At 36.1% G+C, this 22,838-nt stretch overlaps 1 protein-coding gene across 5 annotated transcripts in view; it reads right to left on the reverse strand.

Moving 5' to 3' along the window:
* sytl5 (synaptotagmin-like 5) overlaps nt 1-22,838 on the reverse strand; it is a 122,421-nt gene that overhangs the window by 16,602 nt on the left and 82,981 nt on the right. For 2 of the 5 annotated variants that reach the window (XM_062068941.1, XM_062068942.1), the window contains 9 exons: nt 21,355-21,467; nt 21,148-21,265; nt 20,810-20,950; nt 18,017-18,128; nt 17,813-17,945; nt 17,348-17,448; nt 13,404-13,499; nt 8,482-8,547; nt 4,607-4,785 (listed from right to left, as the gene is read on the reverse strand). In XM_062068941.1, the coding sequence (XP_061924925.1) occupies nt 4,607-4,785; nt 8,482-8,547; nt 13,404-13,499; nt 17,348-17,448; nt 17,813-17,945; nt 18,017-18,128; nt 20,810-20,950; nt 21,148-21,265; nt 21,355-21,467 (1,059 nt within the window). The remainder of the gene's footprint in view (nt 1-4,606; nt 4,786-8,481; nt 8,548-13,403; nt 13,500-17,347; nt 17,449-17,812; nt 17,946-18,016; nt 18,129-20,809; nt 20,951-21,147; nt 21,266-21,354; nt 21,468-22,838) is intronic. The other 3 variants (XM_062068944.1, XM_062068943.1, XM_062068945.1) reach the window with 3 other exon arrangements.

A 22,838-nucleotide genomic window follows, 5' to 3' on the forward strand; every position in this document is an offset into this window, starting at 1 on the left:
AAAAAGCTTTACATTTTGGCAATTTTATGAAGTCGTAATTTTACTCGACAAAAGTCACAATTTTAGAAGAGAACTTATAATAATTGAAATTTTACTCGGCAAAATGATGACAAAAAGTCATGATTTTACTCAATGTCACTATTTTACAAGAACAACAAACAAATTGACAATATTGTGATAAAAGTCTGAATTTTATATGGCAAATGTCACCATTTTGCATTAAAAAGTAATAATTTTACATAAAAGAGTAATACTTTTACGAGAAAATATTGCAATATAACAGAAAGAATATGAGAAATTGTTCCCAATTTTATAAGAAAAAAGTCGACACATTGTGAGAAAAAGACTGCTTTTTGTTAAAAAATGTTTTTGATTTTTTTTGTTTGTAATTGGTTTCTTATCTTCATTATTTACTTAATTAGAGCACATTTCAATTGCTTACACACACTTGTTATTACATATGTTGGCCAGAGGGGGAGCACTTTGCAATTTGAAAAATACCTCCTTTTTGTGACCACCCTAATTTTGATAGATTTCAAATGAGACATTCTCTATGATGCAATGGTTTTCCATATTGGGACCATGATTTCGGTCCTAACTTGTTCACCGGTCCTCATATGGAAGGTACTTTTCCTTGTTAGAGCGTCCGCCCTGAGATCGGTAGGTCGTGAGTTCAAACCCCGGCCGAGTCATACCAAAGAGCACTCGGCATCAAGGGTTGGAATTGGGGGTTAAATCACCAAAAAATTATTCCTGGGCGCGGCCACCGCTGCTGCTCACTGCTCCCCTCACCTCCCAGGGGGTGATCAAGGGTGATGGGTCAAATGCAGAGAATAATTTCGCCACACCTAGTGTGTGTGTGACAATCATTGGTACTTTAACTCGTTGATGTCTCAAGAAGGGTAAAAATACAAGAACACGAACACACACACACACACACACACACACACACACATTAACATTTGGACACACACACAAATTAACGTTTGGACACACATATGCTATCGAATAAGGTGTGTTAAAACCTGTAACTAGTACTGTTGATACCACGGAAACTCAAAATGTCTCAAATTCAGTCTGGAAAATTCAGAATTTCCCCCATTTGAACACTATTTAACTTATTTTTAAACTTAAATAATGAACGGTAAGATTGTTTTACTCTTATTAAATGTAATTCTAGGAGTGGTTAACTTCTTTTTACACTTGCTTAACCATGAATAATGAAAAATCGTACTGTTTTAATATACACTGTAAACATGACTGTAAAACTACAGTAAGCAATTGTTAAATAGCAACAGTAAAAGAGGTTCAAATCAAAAATAATTGATGGCACAGTAGTAAACGCAGTAGATTCCTGCAAACAAACAGTAGATAACCTAAATGACTATAGTTATAATACACACGACTTTACTGTGAAAATAATGAAAAATTGTACAATGTCTTCACAAATACTCTGATGTCACAAGCATGCAAATATTCTAAAATTGACGGTATTATTATTTTGACAAAATTAAAGACTTTGCCGATTGTACATTTGAAATTTACAGCATATCTTAATTGTTTTAGGGGTTTGTGTTAAAGCGTTAGCCTAGTTAACTTTTGGCTAACATGTTTTCTGGTATTTTTTTGTGGCAAGTGGTTTCCGACATTGAGGGGTTATATCATGATTGCAAACTGCATGGAAATGAACCACGTTGTGTGTTTAAGAGTGTTACAACTGGTTGCAAGCAGATATTTAACAGATATTTTTGAATAGCTTACTTGAAGGAACATGTTGCGGAAGGCCATGCTGTGAGTTGTCCAGTGAAAGGTTGTACAAATACTTTCAAGTTAAAATCCTCACATGTCCCGGAAACACAGGCATTTTGAATATACTCAATATTGGAGACAGGGCAGCGGTTAGCACTTGTGTATCACAGTGAGAAGGTCCTGGGTTCAATTCCCGGGCTTGGGAGTCTTTCTTTGTGGAGATTGCATGTTGTCCCCATGACTGTGTGGGTGGGGCTTCCTCCAACCTCCAAAGACATGCACCTGGGGATAGGCTGATTGGCAGCACTAAAATTGGCCCTAATTTGTTTTACGGGGAATTTCTGGCGACAAGACAGTAATTTAGCGTAAAATCTGTAGGTTTTTTTGTAAACAGGTTAACAATAAATCAGTTTTGTTCACAGCAATTTACGGTAAGCAAAGACCGTTATAAACTGTTAAATTAACGGACTCAACATCAACATTCCGTAATGTTCTATACATCGTGACTGTATTTTTTACGGTGAATTCCTGGCAACCACAGCTGCCGGTATTTTACCGTAAATTATGCAGATTTTTTTATTTTTTTTTACAGCGTAGGAGTGGTTAACTTCTTTTTACACTTTCATGACGATTAATAATGACAAATCATACTGTTTCACTCTTTTTAAATGTAATTAAAGCAGTCATTTACTTTCTTTTTACACTTGTATGACCATGACTAATGAAAAATCATACTGTTTTACTGTTGTTAAAATTGATTATGGGAGTGGTTAACTTCTTTTTACACTTGTATGACCATGACTAATGAAAAATCATACTGTTTCACTCTTTTTAAATGTAATTAAAGCAGTCATTTACTTTCTTTTTACACTTGTATGACCATGACTAATGAAAAATCATACTGTTTTACTGTTGTTAAAATTGATTATGGGAGTGGTTAACTTCTTTTTACACTTGTATGACCATGACTAATGAAAAATCATACTGTTTTACTCTTATTAAAATTGATTAAAGAGTGGTTAACTTCTTTTTACACTTGTATGACCATGACTAATGACAAATCATACTGTTTCACTCTTTTTAAATGTAATTAAAGCAGTCATTTACTTTCTTTTTACACTTGTATGACCATGACTAATGAAAAATCATACTGTTTTACTGTTGTTAAAATTGATTATGGGAGTGGTTAACTTCTTTTTACACTTGTATGACCATGACTAATGAAAAATCATACTGTTTTACTCTTATTAAAATTTATTAAAGAGTGGTTAACTTCTTTTTACACTTGTATGACCATGACTAATGAAAAATCATACCGTTTTACTGTTGTTAAAATTGATTATAGGAGTGGTTAACTTCTTTTTACACTTGTATGACCATGACTAATGAAAAATCATACTGTTTTACTGTTGTTAAAATTGATTATGGGAGTGGTTAACTTCTTTTTACACTTGTATGACCATGATTAATGAAAAATCATACTGTTTTACTGTTGTTAAAATTGATTATAGGAGTGGTTAACTTCTTTTTACACTTGTATGACCATGACTAATGAAAAATCATACTGTTTTACTCTTATTAAAATTGATTAAAAAGTGGTTAACTTCTTTTTACACTTGTATGACCATGACTAATGAAAAATCATATTGTTTTACTCTTATTCAATTTGATTATAGGAGTGGTTAACTTCTTTTTACACTTGCATGACCATGACTAATGAAAAATCATACTGATTTACTTTTATTAAAATTGATTATGGGAGTGGTTAACTTCTTTTTACACTTATATGACCATGACTAATGAAAAATCATACCGTTTTACTGTTGTTAAAATTGATTATGGGAGTGGTTAACTTCTTTTTACACTTGTATGACCATGACTAATGAAAAATTATACTGTTTTACTCTTATTAAAATTGATTATGGGAGTGGTTAACTTCTTTTTACACTTGTATGACCATGACTAATGAAAAATCATACTGTTTTACTTTTATTAAAATTGATTATGGGAGTGGTTAACTTGTTTTTACACTTGTATGACCATGACTAATGAAAAATCATACTGTTTTACTTTTATTAAAATTGATTATGGGAGTGGTTAACTTCTTTTTACACTTGTATGACCATGACTAATGAAAAATCATACCGTTTTACTGTTGTTAAAATTGATTATGGGAGTGGTTAACTTCTTTTTACACTTGTATGACCATGACTAATGAAAAATTATACTGTTTTACTCTTATTAAAATTGATTATGGGAGTGGTTAACTTGTTTTTACACTTGCATGACCATGACTAATGAAAAATCATACTGTTTTACTTTTATTAAAATTGATTATGGGAGTGGTTAACTTCTTTTTACACTTGTATGACCATGACTAATGAAAAATCATACTGTTTTACTTTCATTCAATTTGATTATAGGAGTGGTTAACTTCTTTTTACACTTGTATGACCATTAATAATGAAAAATCATACTGTTATACTCATATCAAAATGTATTATGGGAGTGGTTAACTTATTTTGACACTTGTATGACCATGAATAATGAAAAATCATACTGTTATACTCTTATGTATTATGGGAGTGGTTAACTTATTTTTACACTTGCATGACCATGACTAATGAAAAATCATACTGTTTTACTCCTTTTAAATTTGATTATAGGAGTGATTAACTTCTTTTTACACTTGCATGACATGACTAATAAAACATCATACTGTTTTACTCTTACTAAATTTGATTATAGAAGTGGTTAGTTTCTTTTTACACTTGCATGACCATGAACGATGTTGAGCTGTTAGCCCTGACTGCATGTGTTGCAGGGTGATGGCGATGGCGTGTACAGTATTTCTCACGCGTCAGTGCGTTGCCTCCTCTCGTCCCCCGTAGCGAGGTTGTGGCACTCTTTGACCATCACGTTTAGAGCGCCCGTCTTGTAGCTGTAGCTGATGTTCAACAGGATCTCGCCGCTCACCCGGGCGTTGCCATAGTCACCCGTCTCGCTGTACATGCTCATCATGCTGCTGATGCTGCTCTAGTGGGCGGAGACAGTAGATTGAGATATACTTTATTCATTTCAATGTGGGAAATTGAGGATTGAGAGAGACAAAGACGTCAATGGTGATGGGAGAGGACGTCAAAGGTGGGCTGGTGATGACATCCTTGTTGCTAGGTGAGGTTTGCCTACAACTCCATGCACCCAACGCCAATTAAAGTCACTTGTTAGCACACAACAAATGTAAATTCACTTGACTTTTTATGTGGGATAGCTTTTTACAGGCTTCAAAAAAAGGTTTCAAGTTCTTTATTCTAGTAACTTTACAATTACAATTTATGTTTCATGAGAATTTAAATAAATATAATTAATATTAACTTTAATCAGTTTTATATAAAGTACAGGCCAAAAGTTTGGACACACCTTCTCATTCAATGTGTTTTCTTTATTTTCATGACTATTTACATTGTAGATTGTCACTGAAGGCATCACGACTATGAATGAACACATGTGGAGTTATGTACTTAACAAAAAAAAAGGTGAAGTAACTGAAAACATGTTTTATATTCTAGTTTCTTCAAAATAGCCACCCTTTGCTCTGATGAATGTTTTGCACACTCCTGGCATTCTCTCGATGAGCTTCAAGAGCTTTACTTCACAGGTGTCATAGTTTTGATGCCTTCAGTGACAATCTACAATGTAAATAGTCATGGAAATAAAGAAAACACATTGAAATGAAAAGGTGTGTCCAAACTTTTGGCCTGTACTGTATATATATATTTTTTTTTTTTAATTTGATTTACTTTATTCCTGAAACAGTACTATTTCCACTTATTTCACCAAGATCAGGAGTATTTTTTAACATTGAAACGTCATTCCTATAACATTGTAACTTTACGCCTTTTTCTTGTTATGTCCTTTTTTTCTTGTCGTAACTCTACGACTTTATTGTTACGACATAACAGTACAACATTGTAAAGTTTTTTGGATATGTTACAACTTTTCTGTTACGGTAATATGCTTTGACTTGCCTTGTCTACAAATTGTGCTCTACGAATAAAACTGCCTTGCCTTCATTTTCGCACATTTGTTGTTGTTATATTACAACTCCAGCAATGTTTCTCTGGAACTTAGTACAAAACACTGTAACATTTCATGAAACAAATTAGAATGAAAGAAAACACAAAAACAAAAGACAAAACATGTTACAATTTCAGAAAAAAAAATAAAATAAAATTTAATTTTAGAAAACACATACCGTATTTTTCGGACTATAATATGTGAAATTATTAACACCTTACCGTAAAATATCAAATAATATTATTTAGCTCATTCACGTAAGAGACTAGACGTATAAGATTTCATGGGATTCAGCGATTAGGAGTGACAGATTGTTTGGTAAACGTATAGCATCTTCTATATGTTATAGTTATTTGAATGACTCTTACCATAATATGTTACGTTAACATACCAGGCACGTTCTCAGTTGGTTATTTATGCCTCATATAACGTACACTTATTCAGCCTGTTGTTCACTATTCTTTATTTATTTTAAATTGCCTTTCAAATGTCTATTCTTGGTGTTGGGTTTTATCAAATAAATTTCCCCAAAAAATGCGACTTATACTCCAGTGCGACTTATATATGTTTTTTTCCTTCTTTACTATGCATTTTGGGCCGGTGCAGAGCGAATTATACTCCGAAAAATACGGTAAACGAAACAATGAACTTATAATTTCAGAAAACAAATTAGGAAAAGACACAACAACTTATAAATTCAGAAAACACAAAAACAAAAGCCGAAAAAATTCACAATCTCAGAAACCGGGAAGGGAATGTCCCCAAAACCCAAATTGACAACTAAATGAAGCAATCATTCAGTTCATGTCCACAGAGCCCGGATGAGGAAGTAAAGACTCGCGGGATGTGGACAAAACGATTGGCTGACTTAGCTGTCAATCTGTCATTTGGGACATTCTCTTCCCGGTTTCGGCTTTAATTTTTGTGTTTTCTAAAAGTAGAATCTCTTTAATCTTTTGTTAATTTGCTTTCTGAAATTGCAAAGTGTTTTTTGTTTTTTTTTGCTTATGTGTTGTAATTTGCTTCATTAAAAGTGTTTTGCACTTCCAGGCATTCCGACTTTTTCAGAAAACTATTTAAATTTCTTATCGTGACATTACGACTTTATCGTTACAGATATACTACTTTGCTTTTTATTGTAAATGTATTCTTACAACTTTGCGACTTTTCTCGTCATATTACGATGTTATTCTCATAACTTTGAGACTTTTCCTGTAATATTGCGACTTTATTCTCATAACTTTACGACTTCTTAGTAACTTAATGACTTTTTTTTACAACTGAACTTCTTCTGTCTTGTAATAGTAGGACTTAATTCTCGTAATAGTACAACGTTTACTGGCAACTGTACGTCTTTTTATGTTAATATAACAACTTTTCATTACTTTATGATTTTTATGTAATATTTGAACTTAATTGTAGAATTCGACTTTTTGTGGCAACAATTCGGATTCCTTCTTCTGACATAACGACTTAATCGTTACAAATAAAGTACATATATTTTCTTTAATAGTAGAATTCCAATCTCGTATAAGTATAATGTTTACCGGTAATTGTAGGTCTTCTTATGTTCAACTTGCTTTTACTTTATGATTTGTACGTAATATTTTGACTTAATTCTCACGACTAACAATTTTTTACAATATTACAACATTTTTCCTCACAATTACACATTTGTTCTCACAATTTATGACTTATCTTGTCCTATATTCCCATAACTTTGAGTCTTTTCTTGTAATATTACGATTTTATTCTCAAATCTTTACGACTTTTTTGTAACTTTCTGACTTTGTTACAACTAAACTACAGTACTTCTTTCTTGCCATAGTAGAGCTTATGTTAATATAACAACTTTTCATTACTTTATGTAGCATTTTGACTTTATTTCTCATAATTGTCTTGCACAACTCAGACCTTATTCACATAACCCACATTTTTTCTCACAACATTGCAAATTTTCTCTCACAACTTTGTGACTTTTCTCGTCACATTGCGTTGTTATTCGCAGAATCTTGCAACTTTTCTGGTAACATTGTGACTTTATTCTCATAAATTCACAACTTCTTTGTGACTTTATGCCTTCTTTTGGACGGAGCTACTTCATTCTCGTAACAGTAGAACTTTAATCTCGTAACAGTACAAAATTATTTGATAATTTTACGACTTTTCATAAATATGACTCTATTTTCACAATTAAGACTTTATTCACATATTCCGTTTTTGTAAGTAACGATATTACTTTCTTGTAATAGTATTACTTTTTTTCTCAAAACATTTGCACATTTGTGATTTTTCTTGTAATATTACAACACTATTTCTCAAACTTTTGACAACTTTTGTGTAAAATTGCAGCCTTTTTTTTATGTACTATTATGACTTTAATATTATAATTCTCTATTCTGTCATTAGGACGTCTTTCTTACACTCTATTGTGGCACCAGTGTAATAATCCAACACCGCCAAATAATCAACATGGAGAGTTAAACAAAAGTGAACAATATTATCAACATTTTGGATAAAGCTCCTCTAGTATGGTGCCTACTGTAAATTGTGCTATTGAGACTCTGAATATGATCTATAATACGAAACTACTGCACTAATGTATGATGCCATATGATGCTAATATAATACAATGTGGAGGGGGAGACGACTTACTGTCTCAGCGTCCGAGTCGGGGACATTGAGGAAGCCCCACCTCCTCTCTGAGGCAGGAGTGGAAGGCTAGCAGTGGTTTGAGGGGGGAAGGAAAAACAAGAAGAAGAAAAAAAAAGAAGAACTGAGGCCTTTTGACGTGTTAGTGGAAGAGATGGAAAAGAAGCACAAGACCAGCAACAGCAGTGACCTCCGCTATCATACAGCCAGGATCTACATCCCACTGGGTTGCCATGGCGATTATCAGGCGGCGCATCAGGAACTGGCCATGAAATCAACATGGAATAATAAATCAGCAGCTAAAGACCACTTCCTGCATCATTACATGATTACATTACACTTCTCAAGGCACTAGTCATTTATTTCATACACTTACAAATATTATAAAAATATAATGTATAATATTATAAAATATTATAATGCTACAGTGCATCCGGAAAGTATTTCACTTTTTCCACATTTTCCACATTCATTTTTGTCCTCAAAATTCTACACACAACACAAAATAACGATATTAAAATATATATTTTTAAAAGCTTTTGCAAATGTATTTTTGGGCAGTTTCGCCCATTCCATTTTTCCCATTCCTTTTTGCAGCACCTCTAAAGCTCCATCAGGTTGGATGACAAGTGTTGGTTTTCATCCAGGATGTACATTGCTGCATTTAATAGTCCTTTTTTTTTAGGACTTTGTTGTGGTTCTCCTAACTTTACAACTTGTTTTCTTTCCCCCGCTACTTTTTTTTAAATTTTTGTAAGATAATTTTCTCATAATAGTACTAATATCTCATAACAATGCAACTTTTTATGTTAAAACTCTTTTCACATCATTTCAGTCTATTTTTCTCAACTTTTTACAAAACAAATGTGACTCAATTCTCTCCCTATTACAATTGTATACTTTATGCTACAACATTTAATCTGAATATTATGTTTTTTTCCGCAGTGTCATGACTTTACTCTTGTATTATGACAATTTTTCTCGTAACTTTCCGCATTTTTACTCCTAACTTTACTACTTTTTTATATACTCCTATGTTTTTAGTTTTGTAACATAACAATTTTCTCATAACATCACAACTTTTAAAACTTTAAATCATGAATTTACTACTTTATTCCCAGAATAGTACAACTTTATTCCCTTAGTTATACATTTTGTTGTAATATTAGAACTTTATTCTTGTAACAAAACCCGCAACATTGCTATTTTCGTCCTGTAGTATTCTCATAATACCTTTTCTTGTAACATTAATACTCCTTTTTGGTAACTTGATTACTTTTTTCTAGTAATATTACCACTTATTATTGCAACTTTACATAACGTTTGTCCATCAAATATAAACTACGGATATTCCACATACGGCCTGGGGGCCCAATACAGCCCGGGTATGACATCATACCAGCCCCCTAAAAACACTAGAGTGCTCCTGTTGCATAGAGGAACTTGGTCCACTGTAAACACATTGGCAGATCCTCACTTTGGCATTCTAACCTTGCTAACAAACATAGAACACTGGGATCCAAAATCAAGATTTACATAACTCAGGCGTTCCTCAAGGCACCCATTTAAGTCCTCTCCTTTTTTAATAATGTGATTTACATAAGTAAGCTGCTGTTGTAGCTTGTTTACTTCGGATGCAGTCAGTAGTCATTTGTTCAACTTCTTTAGTTACACTAGTGGTGTTCCTCAAGGTTCCGTTTTAGGTCCTCTCTTTTTCATTATTTGGGCTATTCAACTAGTGACCCGCGAGTTTAGTTAAAAAAAACCTGTGAGAGGTTCATATTTTTGCAGCAGATTCTTAAAAAACACTACAGTGCTGTAGGGATGTACAGTATACCGGTATTGGTATAGTACCGTAATACTAATGAATCATATTCGGTACTATACTGCCTCTGAATAGTACCGGTCCATCCCCCAACCCCCCGTCATCGTCACGTTGTGTCATTGTTGGTTTACGAGCAGACGAGCATGTTCGGCAGCGCACAATCACAGAGTACTTACAAGCAGACACAGTGTGTAGACAGAAAAGAGACAACGGACACATTTTGGCTTAAAAACTGACGATAAAGGTGAAGTTATAACACTGAAACGCCCACCGGAAGAGGTGCTTTAAGACATGGCTAGCTAGTACAGCCGCAGTCGGCAGTGTTTAAGCTACTTCTAAATCACTAATCCTGGTCTCCTTGGCGACAAATTAAAGTAAGTTTCTTACAAGTATCATCCCTGCAGGACGAGGAATAGCTAAACATGCTTCACTACACACCGTAGCTCACCGGCATCAAAATGTAAACAAACGCCTTTGGTTGATTTACACCTAACATCCACTGTAATGATACCAAGTACAGGAACGTATCTAGTCGATACTACTATGATTACATCGATATTTTTTAGCATCACAAAATCTTATTTTGGTTTTTTTAAATTTATATTATGTTTATAAACTCAGGAAATATGTCCCTGGACACATGATGACTTTGAATATGACCAATGTATGATCCTGTAACGACTTGGTATCGGATTGATACCCAAATTTGTGGTATCATTCAACACTAATGTAAAGCATCCAAACAACAGAAGAATAAATGATTATTACATTTTATGTAGATAAAACATGTTAAAAGAGAAAGTAAGCAGATATTAACAGTAAATGAACAAGTAGATTAATAAATCATTTTCTACCACTTGTCCTTAATAATTTTGACAAAATAATAGAATGGAAAATGACACAATATGTTACTGCATACGTCAGCAGCTAAATTAGGAGTCTTTGTTTGCTTATTTACTAATAAAAGACAAGTTGTCTTGTAAGTTCACTGTTTTATTTAAGGACAAACTTGCAATAAGAAACTTATGTTTAATGTACCGTAAGATTTTTTGTTAAAATAAAGCCAATAATGCACTTTTTTGTGGTCCCCTTTATTTAGAAAAGTACCGAAAAGTATCAAAATAATTTTGGTACCGGTACCAAAATATTGGTATCGGGACAACACTACAGTGCTGTCATAGAGACGCTCTTTGACTCGCTTTTTTGTAGAAGGTCCCTAAAAACTGGGACAAAATAGACCAAAATTAAATGTCTACTCTAGAGAATTTTGGTTGTACTACGGAATATACAAAATAAGACTGATAGTAAAGGAAGAAGTCAGGCCCCTCGGTACTAAGCTTTCTGGAAATGCCTATCCATCCAACCATTTTCTACCGCTTGTCCCTTTCGGGGTCGCGGGGGTTGCTGGAGCCTATCTCAGCTGCATTCGGGCGGAAGGTGGGGTACACCCTGGACAAGTCGTTTTCTGGAAATGTGGCCCCGAAAACAATTTAGTTAAATATCCCTAAAAGTACTTTTCAGTTTGGCTCAGATGCTCCTTAGGAATATTGCGTGTGTTCATTTTGTGTCTCCTGCACACAACACGCACCCTGAATAAATGTGTTACTTGGTGTATATAACTCTCATACACATTTATGATATCATATTAAAACAACAATATAAAGCTAGTTCTCCAGAGTGTGCAGCAGCAGCAGAGCGCGTGATGCCTTAAAGCTCACTACATATTTACACAGTCCACACACACACACACACACACACACACACACACACACACACACACACACACACACATTCTTGTATTTGTCACCTTCTTGAGACCTCCGAAAAATGCCTACCTCTTCAGGACCACCATTTGTAGATATATAAAGATTTGTATTTACAACATAATAATATCTACATACTATGTAAATATAAAAAAGCTTGTTGTGAAACATGGGTTGGAATTTCGCAAGAAAAAGGTCACAATTTCACACAAAAAACTTAGAATTTTGGCAGTATTATAATAAAAGTCGTAATTTTACTCAACGCAAGTCAAAATTATACATGAAAAACTGAAAATTTGTGCAATATCATGATAAAAGTTGGAATTATATTCAATAACAGTCGCAATGTTACAAGAAAAGCTTAGAATTTTGGCAATTTTATGAAAAGAGTCATAATTTTACTCGACAAAAGTCACAATTTTATAAGAAAACTTAAAAATGTTGGCAACATTATAATAATAATCTGAATTTTACTTGGCAAAATGATGACAAAAGTCATCATTTTACTCAAATCATGTCACTATTTCACAAGAACAACAAAAACATTGGCAATATTGTGATAAAAGTCAGAATTTTATATGACAAATGTCACCATTTTGCATTAAAAAGTAATAATTTTACATAAAAAAGTAACAATTTTACGAGAAAATTTGGTAATAATACAGAAACAGAAGGAATATGAGAAATTGTTCCCAATTTTATTAGAAAAAAGTTGACACATTGTGAGATAAAGACTGCTTTTCGTTAATTTATTATTTTTTATTTGTAATTGGTTTTTAATCTTCATTATTTACTTCAAAATATTACAGTATGTCTCTATATACATTTTTTATTTATTTATTTTTTTATTAATTTTGGCTAAAAGGGGCGCATTTCAATTTCTTACACACACTCGTTATTACATATGTTGACCAGAGGGGGAGCAGTGCAAATGTTTACACACACTTGTTATTTCATATGTTGACCAGAGGAGGAGCACTTTTAAAAATCCCTCCTTTTTGGGACCACCCTAATTTTGATAGATTTCACCACCAGGGGTGCTAATGAGACATTCTCTATCAGATGCAATGGTTTTCCTTATTGGGACCATGATTTATGTCCTAACTTGTTCACCGGTCCTCATATGGAAGGTACTTTTCCTTGTTGATGTCTCAAGAAGGGTAAAAATACAAGAACACACACACGCACACACACACACACGCACACACACACGCCTGAGAAGACAAGACCCAACAGCTGGCTTGCACACACCCAGCCAGCATGCATATATGTTTGCTCTGCACAGTCACATTGGCGTGTGTGTTTTAGTGCAAGTTCGAGTGAGGTAGGGTGGTTACCATCGACGCAGCGTTGTTGAGGCGGTGGCCGGCCGTCTGGCTGTGAGCCGACATCAGGGCGTCGATGTCTTCCTCCGCATCCTGGTCACAGAACTCCTGAGGACGATAGCCATCACATTGAATGAGAAGCGAGATGTCAGGCCCTAAGGGGGAGCTGGCCACAGCCGCTGTGCGTGGGCGCATTAACTTTAACAAACAAGGCAGCACACAGTTGTTGTCGACTAAATCACGATGTGAATGGAAGAAGTCCACGGGGGGAGGGGGGAGGAAAAGATTTGACCCTGAACATATTGGCTGTAATCCCCAAACACCTTGTGTTATTATAGCATTATAGTACAATGCGTTTTAACATTTAATAAGGCAATATATATTATTAGTGGATGGTCCACATTTAAAAAAATAAACAAAAAATAAATACAATTAAAAAAAATAATGTAATCGTAATATAATTATGATTATATGTTTTTTATTTTGCATAATATCAAGGGTTGAACATTGTTAAATACAATTTTAAAACAATATCCTAAAGCATTACTAGTAATAGTTAGTTAATAAATGAGTGATGAGGTTCATATTTAACAGTTCAAGCCTAATAAAGAAATAAAATGATATGCATTGAAGTGTTATTATTTTAGTGTTATGGGTTAACAATTGTGGGAAAAAATGGGATAATAATAAATTAAATACATGGTGGTAAAAAAAACTAAACATTTTTTTAAAAAGCCGCTACCTTTTCATGTAATGAAATGAGAATAATACAAATTTGTTGTGAAGGGGTCTTGTAACGTAATCCAATGTTTTTTTGATTGATTGATTGAGACTTTTATTAGTAGGTTGCACAGTGAAGTACATATTCCGTACAATTGACCACTAAATGGTAACACCCGAATAAGTTTTTCAACTTGTTTAAGTCGGGGTCCACTTAAATTGATTCATGATACAGATATATACTATCATATATACTATCATCATAATACAGTCATCACACAAGATAATCACATTGAATTATTTACATTATTTACAATCAGGGGTGTGGAGGGGGGGGGGGGATATGGACATCAAGTAGTGGACAGAGAGAGAGAGAGAGAGAGAGAGAGAGAGAGAGAGAGAGAGAGAGAGAGAGAGAGAGAGAGAGAGAGAGAGAGAGAGAGAGAGATCAGAAGGCATAAGAAAAAGAAAAAGTATCTGCATTTGATTGTTTACATTTGATTATTAGCAATCCGGGGAGGGTGTTAGTTTAGGGTTGTAGCTGCCTGGAGGTGAACTTTGATTGCGGTTTTGAAGGAGGATAGAGATGCCCTTTCTTTTATACCAGTTGGGAGCGCATTCCACATTGATGTGGCATAGAAAGAGAATGAGTTAAGACCTTTGTTAGTTCGGAATCTGGGTTTAACGTGGTTAGTGGAGCTCCCCCTGGTGTTGTGGTTATGGCGGTCATTTACGTTAAGGAAGTAGTTTGACATGTACTTCGGTATCAGGGAGGTAAATCTTACGAATTGTTGTAACAGATGATTATAGTGTTATTTCCAAATATGTTTATCAAAAAGTTCTATTAGGGTTTCTTGCCGCTTCGGGGTTGACCTAAGGCCAATTACTATTCAAAAATATATATATTTAAGAAAATTTTTGGCCTAAATAAAGTATCTTAAAGCATAAACAATTACCACAATTAATACATACACAGTGCAGCGCATCTGGAAAGTATTCACAGCGCTTCACATTTTCCACATTTTGTTATGTTATATAGCCTTTTTCCAAAATGGAATAAATTCATTTTTGTCCTCAAAATTCTACACACAATGATGACAATGTGAAGTTTTTTTGGTAGTGCACATTTCTTACAAATTTTTTAAAAATTAAATCACATGTACAGTACATTAGTATCCACAGTCTTTGCTCAATACTTTGTTGATGCACTTTTGGCAGCAATTACAGCCTCAAGTCTTTTTGAATACGATGCTACAAGCTTGGCACACATATCTTTGGGCAGTTTCTCCCACTCCTCTTGGCAGAACCTCTCAAGCACTGTAAGTCTGGCTGCAGCTTCTGCCATGTTGAGTGTGTATGTCTGGAGGGCTCTCATAATGTCAAAACAATAGATGTAGAAGGTTGTAAACAGTGCTCCAACTAAAAATATTGGATTTAGACCCATGAAAGCTTAATACTGACCTTTTTGATTAGGCTTTTACCTAATATTAATATATTTTATTGAAGTAATTCGTATTTTACTTTTTATCTCATTAGTTATGCAAGATTATATTTAGTTTTATTTATTTATTATATATTTACTGTATTTGTATCTTTTTTATTTATTTATTATTATTTTTCATCTTCACACGTCTTACTTGTATTGTATCCTTTATCTCTACTCATGGTTCTTACTATTTAACAAGCGTTATTATTTTTACTTTCCAACGTTCCTTAGAAGGAGCCATCTGCCTCAGGGGTTGTCGGCCGTGCTGTGTGGCCGCTTTGTGTCAGCGTCCTGGTGGCCATGGTCTGAGGAGCTCCTGGTGCAGATGGCTCCTGTGATAGTGTTTACTCACATGCCTCTTCTGTACGCAGCCTTGCATTCATTTGTTCATATAGTTGCATATGTGTGTGAGTTATTATCACATAATAAGTAATTATTATGTGATAAAAACTTTGTAAAGCACTTTGTGTCGCATTTCTTTTATGTATGAAAAGCGCTTTTTAGATGAAGTTTGATGGATTGATTGATTGATGAACAAGAATTCCTACTTTGCGGAAATTCACTTATCACGGTCGGCTCTGGAACCAATCAACTCTATATAAAGGATATTATATAGACCAGGAGTCACCAACGCGGTGCCCGCGGGCACCAGGTAGCCCGTAAGAACCAGATGAGTAGCCCGCTGGCCTGTTCTAAAAATAGCTCAAATAGCAGCACTTACCAGTGAGCTGCTTCTATTTTTTAAATGTTATTTATTTACTAGCAAGCTAGGCCCGACATTTTTAATTCTAAGAGAGACAAAACTCAAATAGAATTTGAAAATCCAAGAAAATATTTTAAAGACTTGGTCTTCACTTGTTTAAATAAATTCATTATTTTTTTTAAATTTTGCTTCTTATAACTTTCAGAAAGACAATTTTAGAGAAAAAAATACAACCTTAAAAATGATTTTAGGATTTTTAAACACATATACCTTTTTACCTTTTAAATTCCTTCCTCTTCTTTCCTGACAATTTAAATCAATGTTCAAGTAAAAATTTTTTTTTTTATTGTAAAGAATAATAAATACATTTTAATTTAATTCTTCATTTTAGCTTCTGTTTTTTCGACGAAGAATATTTGTTAAATATTTCTTCAAACTAATTATGATTAAAATTCAAAACAAATATTCTGTCAAATCTAGAAAATCTGTAGAATCAAATTTAAATCTTATTTCAAAGTCTTTTGAATTTCTTTTGTCTTTGTTAGAAATATAGCTTGGTCCAATTTGTTATATATTCTAACAAAGTGTAGATTGGATTTTAACCTATTTAAAACATGTCATCAAAATTCCAAAATTAATCTTAATCAGGAAAAATTACTAATGATGTTCCATAAATTCTTTTTTTAATTTTTTCAAAAAGATTCAAATTAGCTAGTTTTTCTCTTCTTTTTTTCGGTTGAATTTTGAATTTTAAAGAGTCGAAATTGAAGATAAACTATGTTTCAAAATTTAATTGTCATTTTTTTCGTGTTTTCTCCTCTTTTAAACCGTTCAATTAAGTGTAAATATCATTAATTATTAATAATAACATAGAGTTAAAGGTAAATTGAGCAAATTGGCTATTTCTGGCAATTTATTTAAGTGTGTATCAAACTGGTAGCCCTTCGCATTAATCACTACCCAAGAAGTAGCTCTTGCTTTCAAAAAGGTTGGTGACCCCTGATATAGACTATAGGACTATAAGCTGTAGCTGTGTGAGCCACTTACTGTGTCATTGAGGCCGAGGACAGAGCGGCTTCTGAAACTGAAGGCATCATCGCTGGCTTCAGAACCTGCGGCTGACAGGTCCATTTCTGAACGACTGTGATCTGATTGGTGCGGGGAAGAAGGGCGAGAACTAACGATTCATGCACCAGCAAAAATAAACTCTTACAACAAGAATTAATCATAGGTAATGGATGCACAATGTTTTTTTTCATCTTTTAGGAGAAACAGATAAAGATGTTTATTAGCTGTACGTGAAGACATTTGAAATAAAGTATAAGTGATAGGAGCATCTGTGGGGATGACTTTACAACCTCCTTTATAGTCAGAAGCTTAATGGCAGCAGCTGCCACAGGAGGACATAAAAGTGTCATGAACTAACTAAAGATAATAATGATCACTCTGTCAGAGGGCTATTCATTTAACAATATGAGTGTTATGATTGGGATCTCATTGGACAAAACCAACCTGATGACACTGAAGCTCTAGACACAGAAATAATGGGAGCACCGGAGCTCTTCCCATCATTCCCTGCAGTTTTACTCTCAGGTGCGCTGCTGCTGGAGTGGAAGCTGTAAACGCTCTCAGCTCCATCAGGCTGCTTGCAAACACAACAAAAGCAGCAGTTTTACATGACATGAACCAGCAGTGTGTGTGTGTGTGTTTGCTCACCCTGACCCGCCGGTTGCTACCGCAAGTGGAAGATCTGTCGGGAGTTTGGGAACGCCGGTTGTTGTTTAGTGCGGTCGGTGTCCCGTAGGAGTTGAAAGCCGCCATGCTTCCGCTGAGCGAAGAGTTTAACATTAGACCCCGAGTGGTTAGAACATGCAACCATGATGGTAATGCACTCACTATCTTAGCTGTGCCAGTACCAGTCTAAAGGGGACGTCGTAATTTGGGCCAGATTTTGAGCGTGCAAATAATAAAAAGAAGAAACAATATACACTATCTATAATTGTAAAATGTCATATAAGCAACAAGTACTGTGCTTAACAATCTCTACAACTGTGGGCGTAGTCTAGGGGTACTAGTCGGGGGTTCAAGAGGAGTGGTGAACCTGGGGGCCAAATTTCAAGGGTTAAACATTTCAAAAGAAGAAAAAAGATAGATGAATTTGAAAAATAGTACTATTCAAAATTTTTCTAACTCCAAAAACCAGGAGCAAGTTGTCATCCCAGGGCCCAAAATTTCAGTTGGTGGAAATAAGAATAAAAAACTGGAAAAAAAACCTACCGTAGTTTAAGTTTCATATGTAAAAATAATACAACTGCGTGGAAGTAGAAGTTATTGGTGCCAAATTTTGTGAGGTGCAAAAATAAAAAATACATTAAAAAAAAACAACGTTGTAGAATGTTTCATAATTTTAAAAAAGTCATACTTTATGATGGACAACAAGAACCACATAAAAAAAAACACAACTGAATTTGTAATGTAGGACCCATTGGGGTCTCAAAGGGATGTCAGATTTAGCGTATGCATCATTGTAAAAAGAGAAAAAAATAACATAGTACATTAGTAGTAGTAGAAAAAAATCATAGTATTCCTCATTTTAAAAAGTTAGAATTTTAGAACCCAATATAAAAATAACTAGTAGACAAAGGGTTTGGTCACCCAGGGTGACAATTTTTGGGTGGTGCAAAAAAATTTTTTTCGAAAGAAAAAAAAAAAGATTGTAGAATATTTCCTAATCCTAAAAAGGTGTATTTTTAGATAGACACTAGTACCGTATACAAAACCCCCAAATTTGAACTGAATTGGTAGTAGCGAACCCCTTTAGAGCTCAAGTGTGCCAAATTTAGGGGGTGCCTAATTTTAAAAAGAAAAGTGAAAAAATATCATAGGAGTAGTAGAAATAGTAGGATTCATAATTTTATCAAAGTAAATCAAATGAATTATAGAAAATCCAAAATCAAAGAGATCATACTGTGTGGGGTTAAAAGAAGAAACAAATAGTGAGTAGTAGAACGAGATTTCTCTACAGAATCTCCTCTCTGGTCAACAAAAGCACCTTGAGGATTCTGGCGGGAACTCTCGTTCAACCCTTTTTCGATTACGCATGCACCTCCTGGTACCCTAGCACCTCCAAAACCCTCAAATCCAAACTCCAAACATCTCAGAACAAGCTAGTCAGGTTACTTCTAGACCTCCACCCCAGATCCCACCTCACTCCTACCCACTTCTCTAAAGTGGGCTGGCTCAAGGTGGAGGACAGAGTTAAACAACTTGCACTGAGCCTAGTCTATAAAATCCACTACACCTCCCTGATACCGAAGTACATGTCAATCTACTTCCTTAACGTAAATGACCGCCATAACCACAACACCAGGGGGAGCTCCACTAACCACGTTAAACCCAGATTCCGAACTAACAAAGGTCTTAACTCATTCTCTTTCTATGCCACATCAATGTGGAATGCGCTCCCAACAGGTATAAAAGAAAGGGCATCTCTATCCTCCTTCAAAACCGCACTAAAAGTTCACCTCCAGGCAGCTACAACCCTAAACTAACACCCTCCCCGGATTGCTAATAATCAAATGTAAACAATCAAATGCAGATACTTTTTCTTATGCCTTCTGATCTCTCTCTCTCTCTCTCTCTCTCGCTCTCTTTCTCTCTCTCTCTCTATATGTCCACTACTTGCTGTCCATATCCTACCCCCCACCCCCTCCACACCCCTGATTGTAAATAATGTAAATAATTCAATGTGATTATCTTGTGTGATGACTGTATTATGATGATAGTATATATGATAGTATATATCTGTTTCATTAATCAATTTAAGTGGACCCCGACTTAAACAAGTTGAAAAACTTATTCGGGTGTTACCATTTAGTGGTCAATTGTACGGAATATGTACTTCACTGTGCAACCTACTAATAAAAGTGTCAATCAATCAAATAGAAAACAAGTAATATTCGTCATTTGAAAAAGTTGTAATTGTAGACAAGAACCCTAAACAAAACAACACTAAAACTGTATGGTAGTAGAGGAACCCTGGAAGGCCCAAAGTGGATGGTCACCTGGGGTGTTAAATTTTGGGTGGTGCAAAATAAAAAATGTAAAAGTAAAAAAAAACATAGTAGTGGAATTCATACTTTCAGATGATAAGTACCATATACAAAAATAACTACAACTGTGTGGTGGTAGAGGACCCCTGGAAGGCCCAAAGTGGTTGGTCACCTGGGGTGCCAAATTTTGAGTGGTGCAAAATAAATGGAAAAATGGAAAAAAAACATAGTAGTAGAATTCATAATTCACAAAAGTCATGCTTGAAGATGACAACTACAAACATACTGGTGGTAGAGACCCCTATAGGGGTTTAAGGGTTGCTAACTTTAGCAAACAAAAAAAGAACTATAGCAGTAAAAATTATAAAATGTGTCATCTGAATAAGTCATAATTTTACGTATGTATCCTATTTAACGTCTTCTGGATTTTCTTACACATTGTAAATGAAACACGCACCTATTTGCGTGTTGACTCGGAGCGGAGTGAACGCTTCGCACGCTGTGAGCGTCACCGTCTGAGGCGGACTTTACGTTGAGGCCGTCGAAGCCGTTCTCCGACCTCAGAGGCCTGCTGCCGACTTTGTCCATCTTCATCCTCCTGCCATGAACACATAAAAGCCTGTTATTCAGAACACTACCCATTTCCATGAAAATGGCAGTCCAGTTGTAACAGGTGAATATGTTTGTAACATGCATTACCGCCACCTACAGGGCTGGAGTGGAACAGTATCTGTGCCTGAATCTGTGTGCCTAATGTGGTGGCCAATAATTTTTTTTAAAAAGGCTCAGTCATACCCTCTTTTTCTCAGTCCATCTACAAGATGTTTGGAGCGCCTGCTGGACTTAGGTGTATCGGACCTCCCCGACTCAGGACGGAGACACAAGTTGTCAGCAGACTTTTTATCCACTGTAGCTTTTGGAGGATGAAACACAGAACTTATTAAAAGTGTATATGACATGAATTAGAAAAAGTGAAAAAAAAAAAAAAAAAAAAAAAGTCACCAGTCGGGCTGCTCAGGATTGTTTGCTTAACCACGTCACTGCTCAACAGTTTGTGCTCGAAGCGCTTGGATCGCTCCTCCAGGAACCATTCTCCTGTCACCACCTTCAGCTCTCTGACAACACAAAGTCAACACACTGATTATCTTCAATGGAGCACTACAATAAACACGCCATACCTCCAAAGTACAAGTCGCACCAAAATTTTACATTTTCACTTAAGCAAATCGAGCAAGAGCTTGTTGTTGTGGCTTGTGCAGCCCTTTGAGACACTTGTGATTTAGGGCTATATAAATAAACTTTGATTGATTGACACATCTTACCAGACCTCAGCTGAGCAAGCATCAAAGGATTAATTCTGGGTGTGGGGGTTTTTCGGTTTAGACGGGGTCCTCCGCGCTGCTCCACCGACGTAGGCGCTACTTTGCTGGATGGCGAGGCAATGCGCCTAGCTCTACTACCCTGTGTTGATTCAGCGTCTGTCCCGCTTCCCCTTGTGGTACACTCGGTAGAGAAGCCTCTCTTTCCAAGGTCGAGTTTAATACACACAATTCCCGCTGTTTTAATGGTAGCTTGCCTCTATGAATCGTGCGGGGAGCGCAGGAAACCCCGGAGGGGCTCCTGTTTTCAACCGCTTATGCCGAGGTTCCTCAGCAACCGGAACCTGTTCACACGTTACGGTGCCCCCGGGACAAGCCTCAGTCGCTTCCGACTGAGACTTCTCCAGGCGGGCATCCAGCGCAGCCATCGCTTTCGCCAGGGCCGCCCTTCGAGCCTGGATCTCCTGCCGGCCCATCTCCCAATTCCCCTCCCAGTCTTCCCAGTGAAAGTTCTCGAGCTCTTTCACATAATCTGTAATGTGCTCCGGGAGGTACTCCAGGTGCCCAGAAGCCTCCGGAGGCGCCTCAATCTCCAGGCGTCTAGTAAATTCGGGTTCCATTGCCGGTTCAGCCCCGGACGTAGCGTCCATCGCCTCCTGAGGCGAGGAACCCTGGTCCACTGTGACTGGTTCAGGAGCCGCAGGAGCTATGGCCGGTGTAGGGATCACCACCCCAACGCGCGGATCATGCGGCTGCGGCCTCCCATCAGTCAACCCCGGCTCTGTATCCGATTCATCTAATATCACAACTGGTTCGGGATCTGGAGCTCCGGGTGCCAGGGGGGGAATCTCCATCCCCACCCCCGGTGTACGGGCTTCCACCACTATGGGGGCATCCGGGACCTCTTGGTCAGGTGCGCCCCCTTCTGGGGAGGGCGGACCTGACTCTTGTTCGGATTCAGAACTAACGGAAATCGAGGTGTCCTCTCCCCACCGAAAAAACCCGAGGTTGAAGGTTCCCGTTCCTCCATTATCTGGATGGTCAGGTCCCCCAGGCATCTGCCGTAAACCCCCGATAGCTAGGAACCTGCCGTCCTCAAGAGCATGGGTGGACATAATCCTACCCCCAGTTGTTAGTTCCCATAGTGTAAAATAGATGGAGGTATAT

Source organism: Entelurus aequoreus, linkage group LG14 (assembly GCF_033978785.1).
Source record: "Entelurus aequoreus isolate RoL-2023_Sb linkage group LG14, RoL_Eaeq_v1.1, whole genome shotgun sequence".
NCBI classification, from domain to species: Eukaryota; Metazoa; Chordata; class Actinopteri; order Syngnathiformes; family Syngnathidae; genus Entelurus; species Entelurus aequoreus.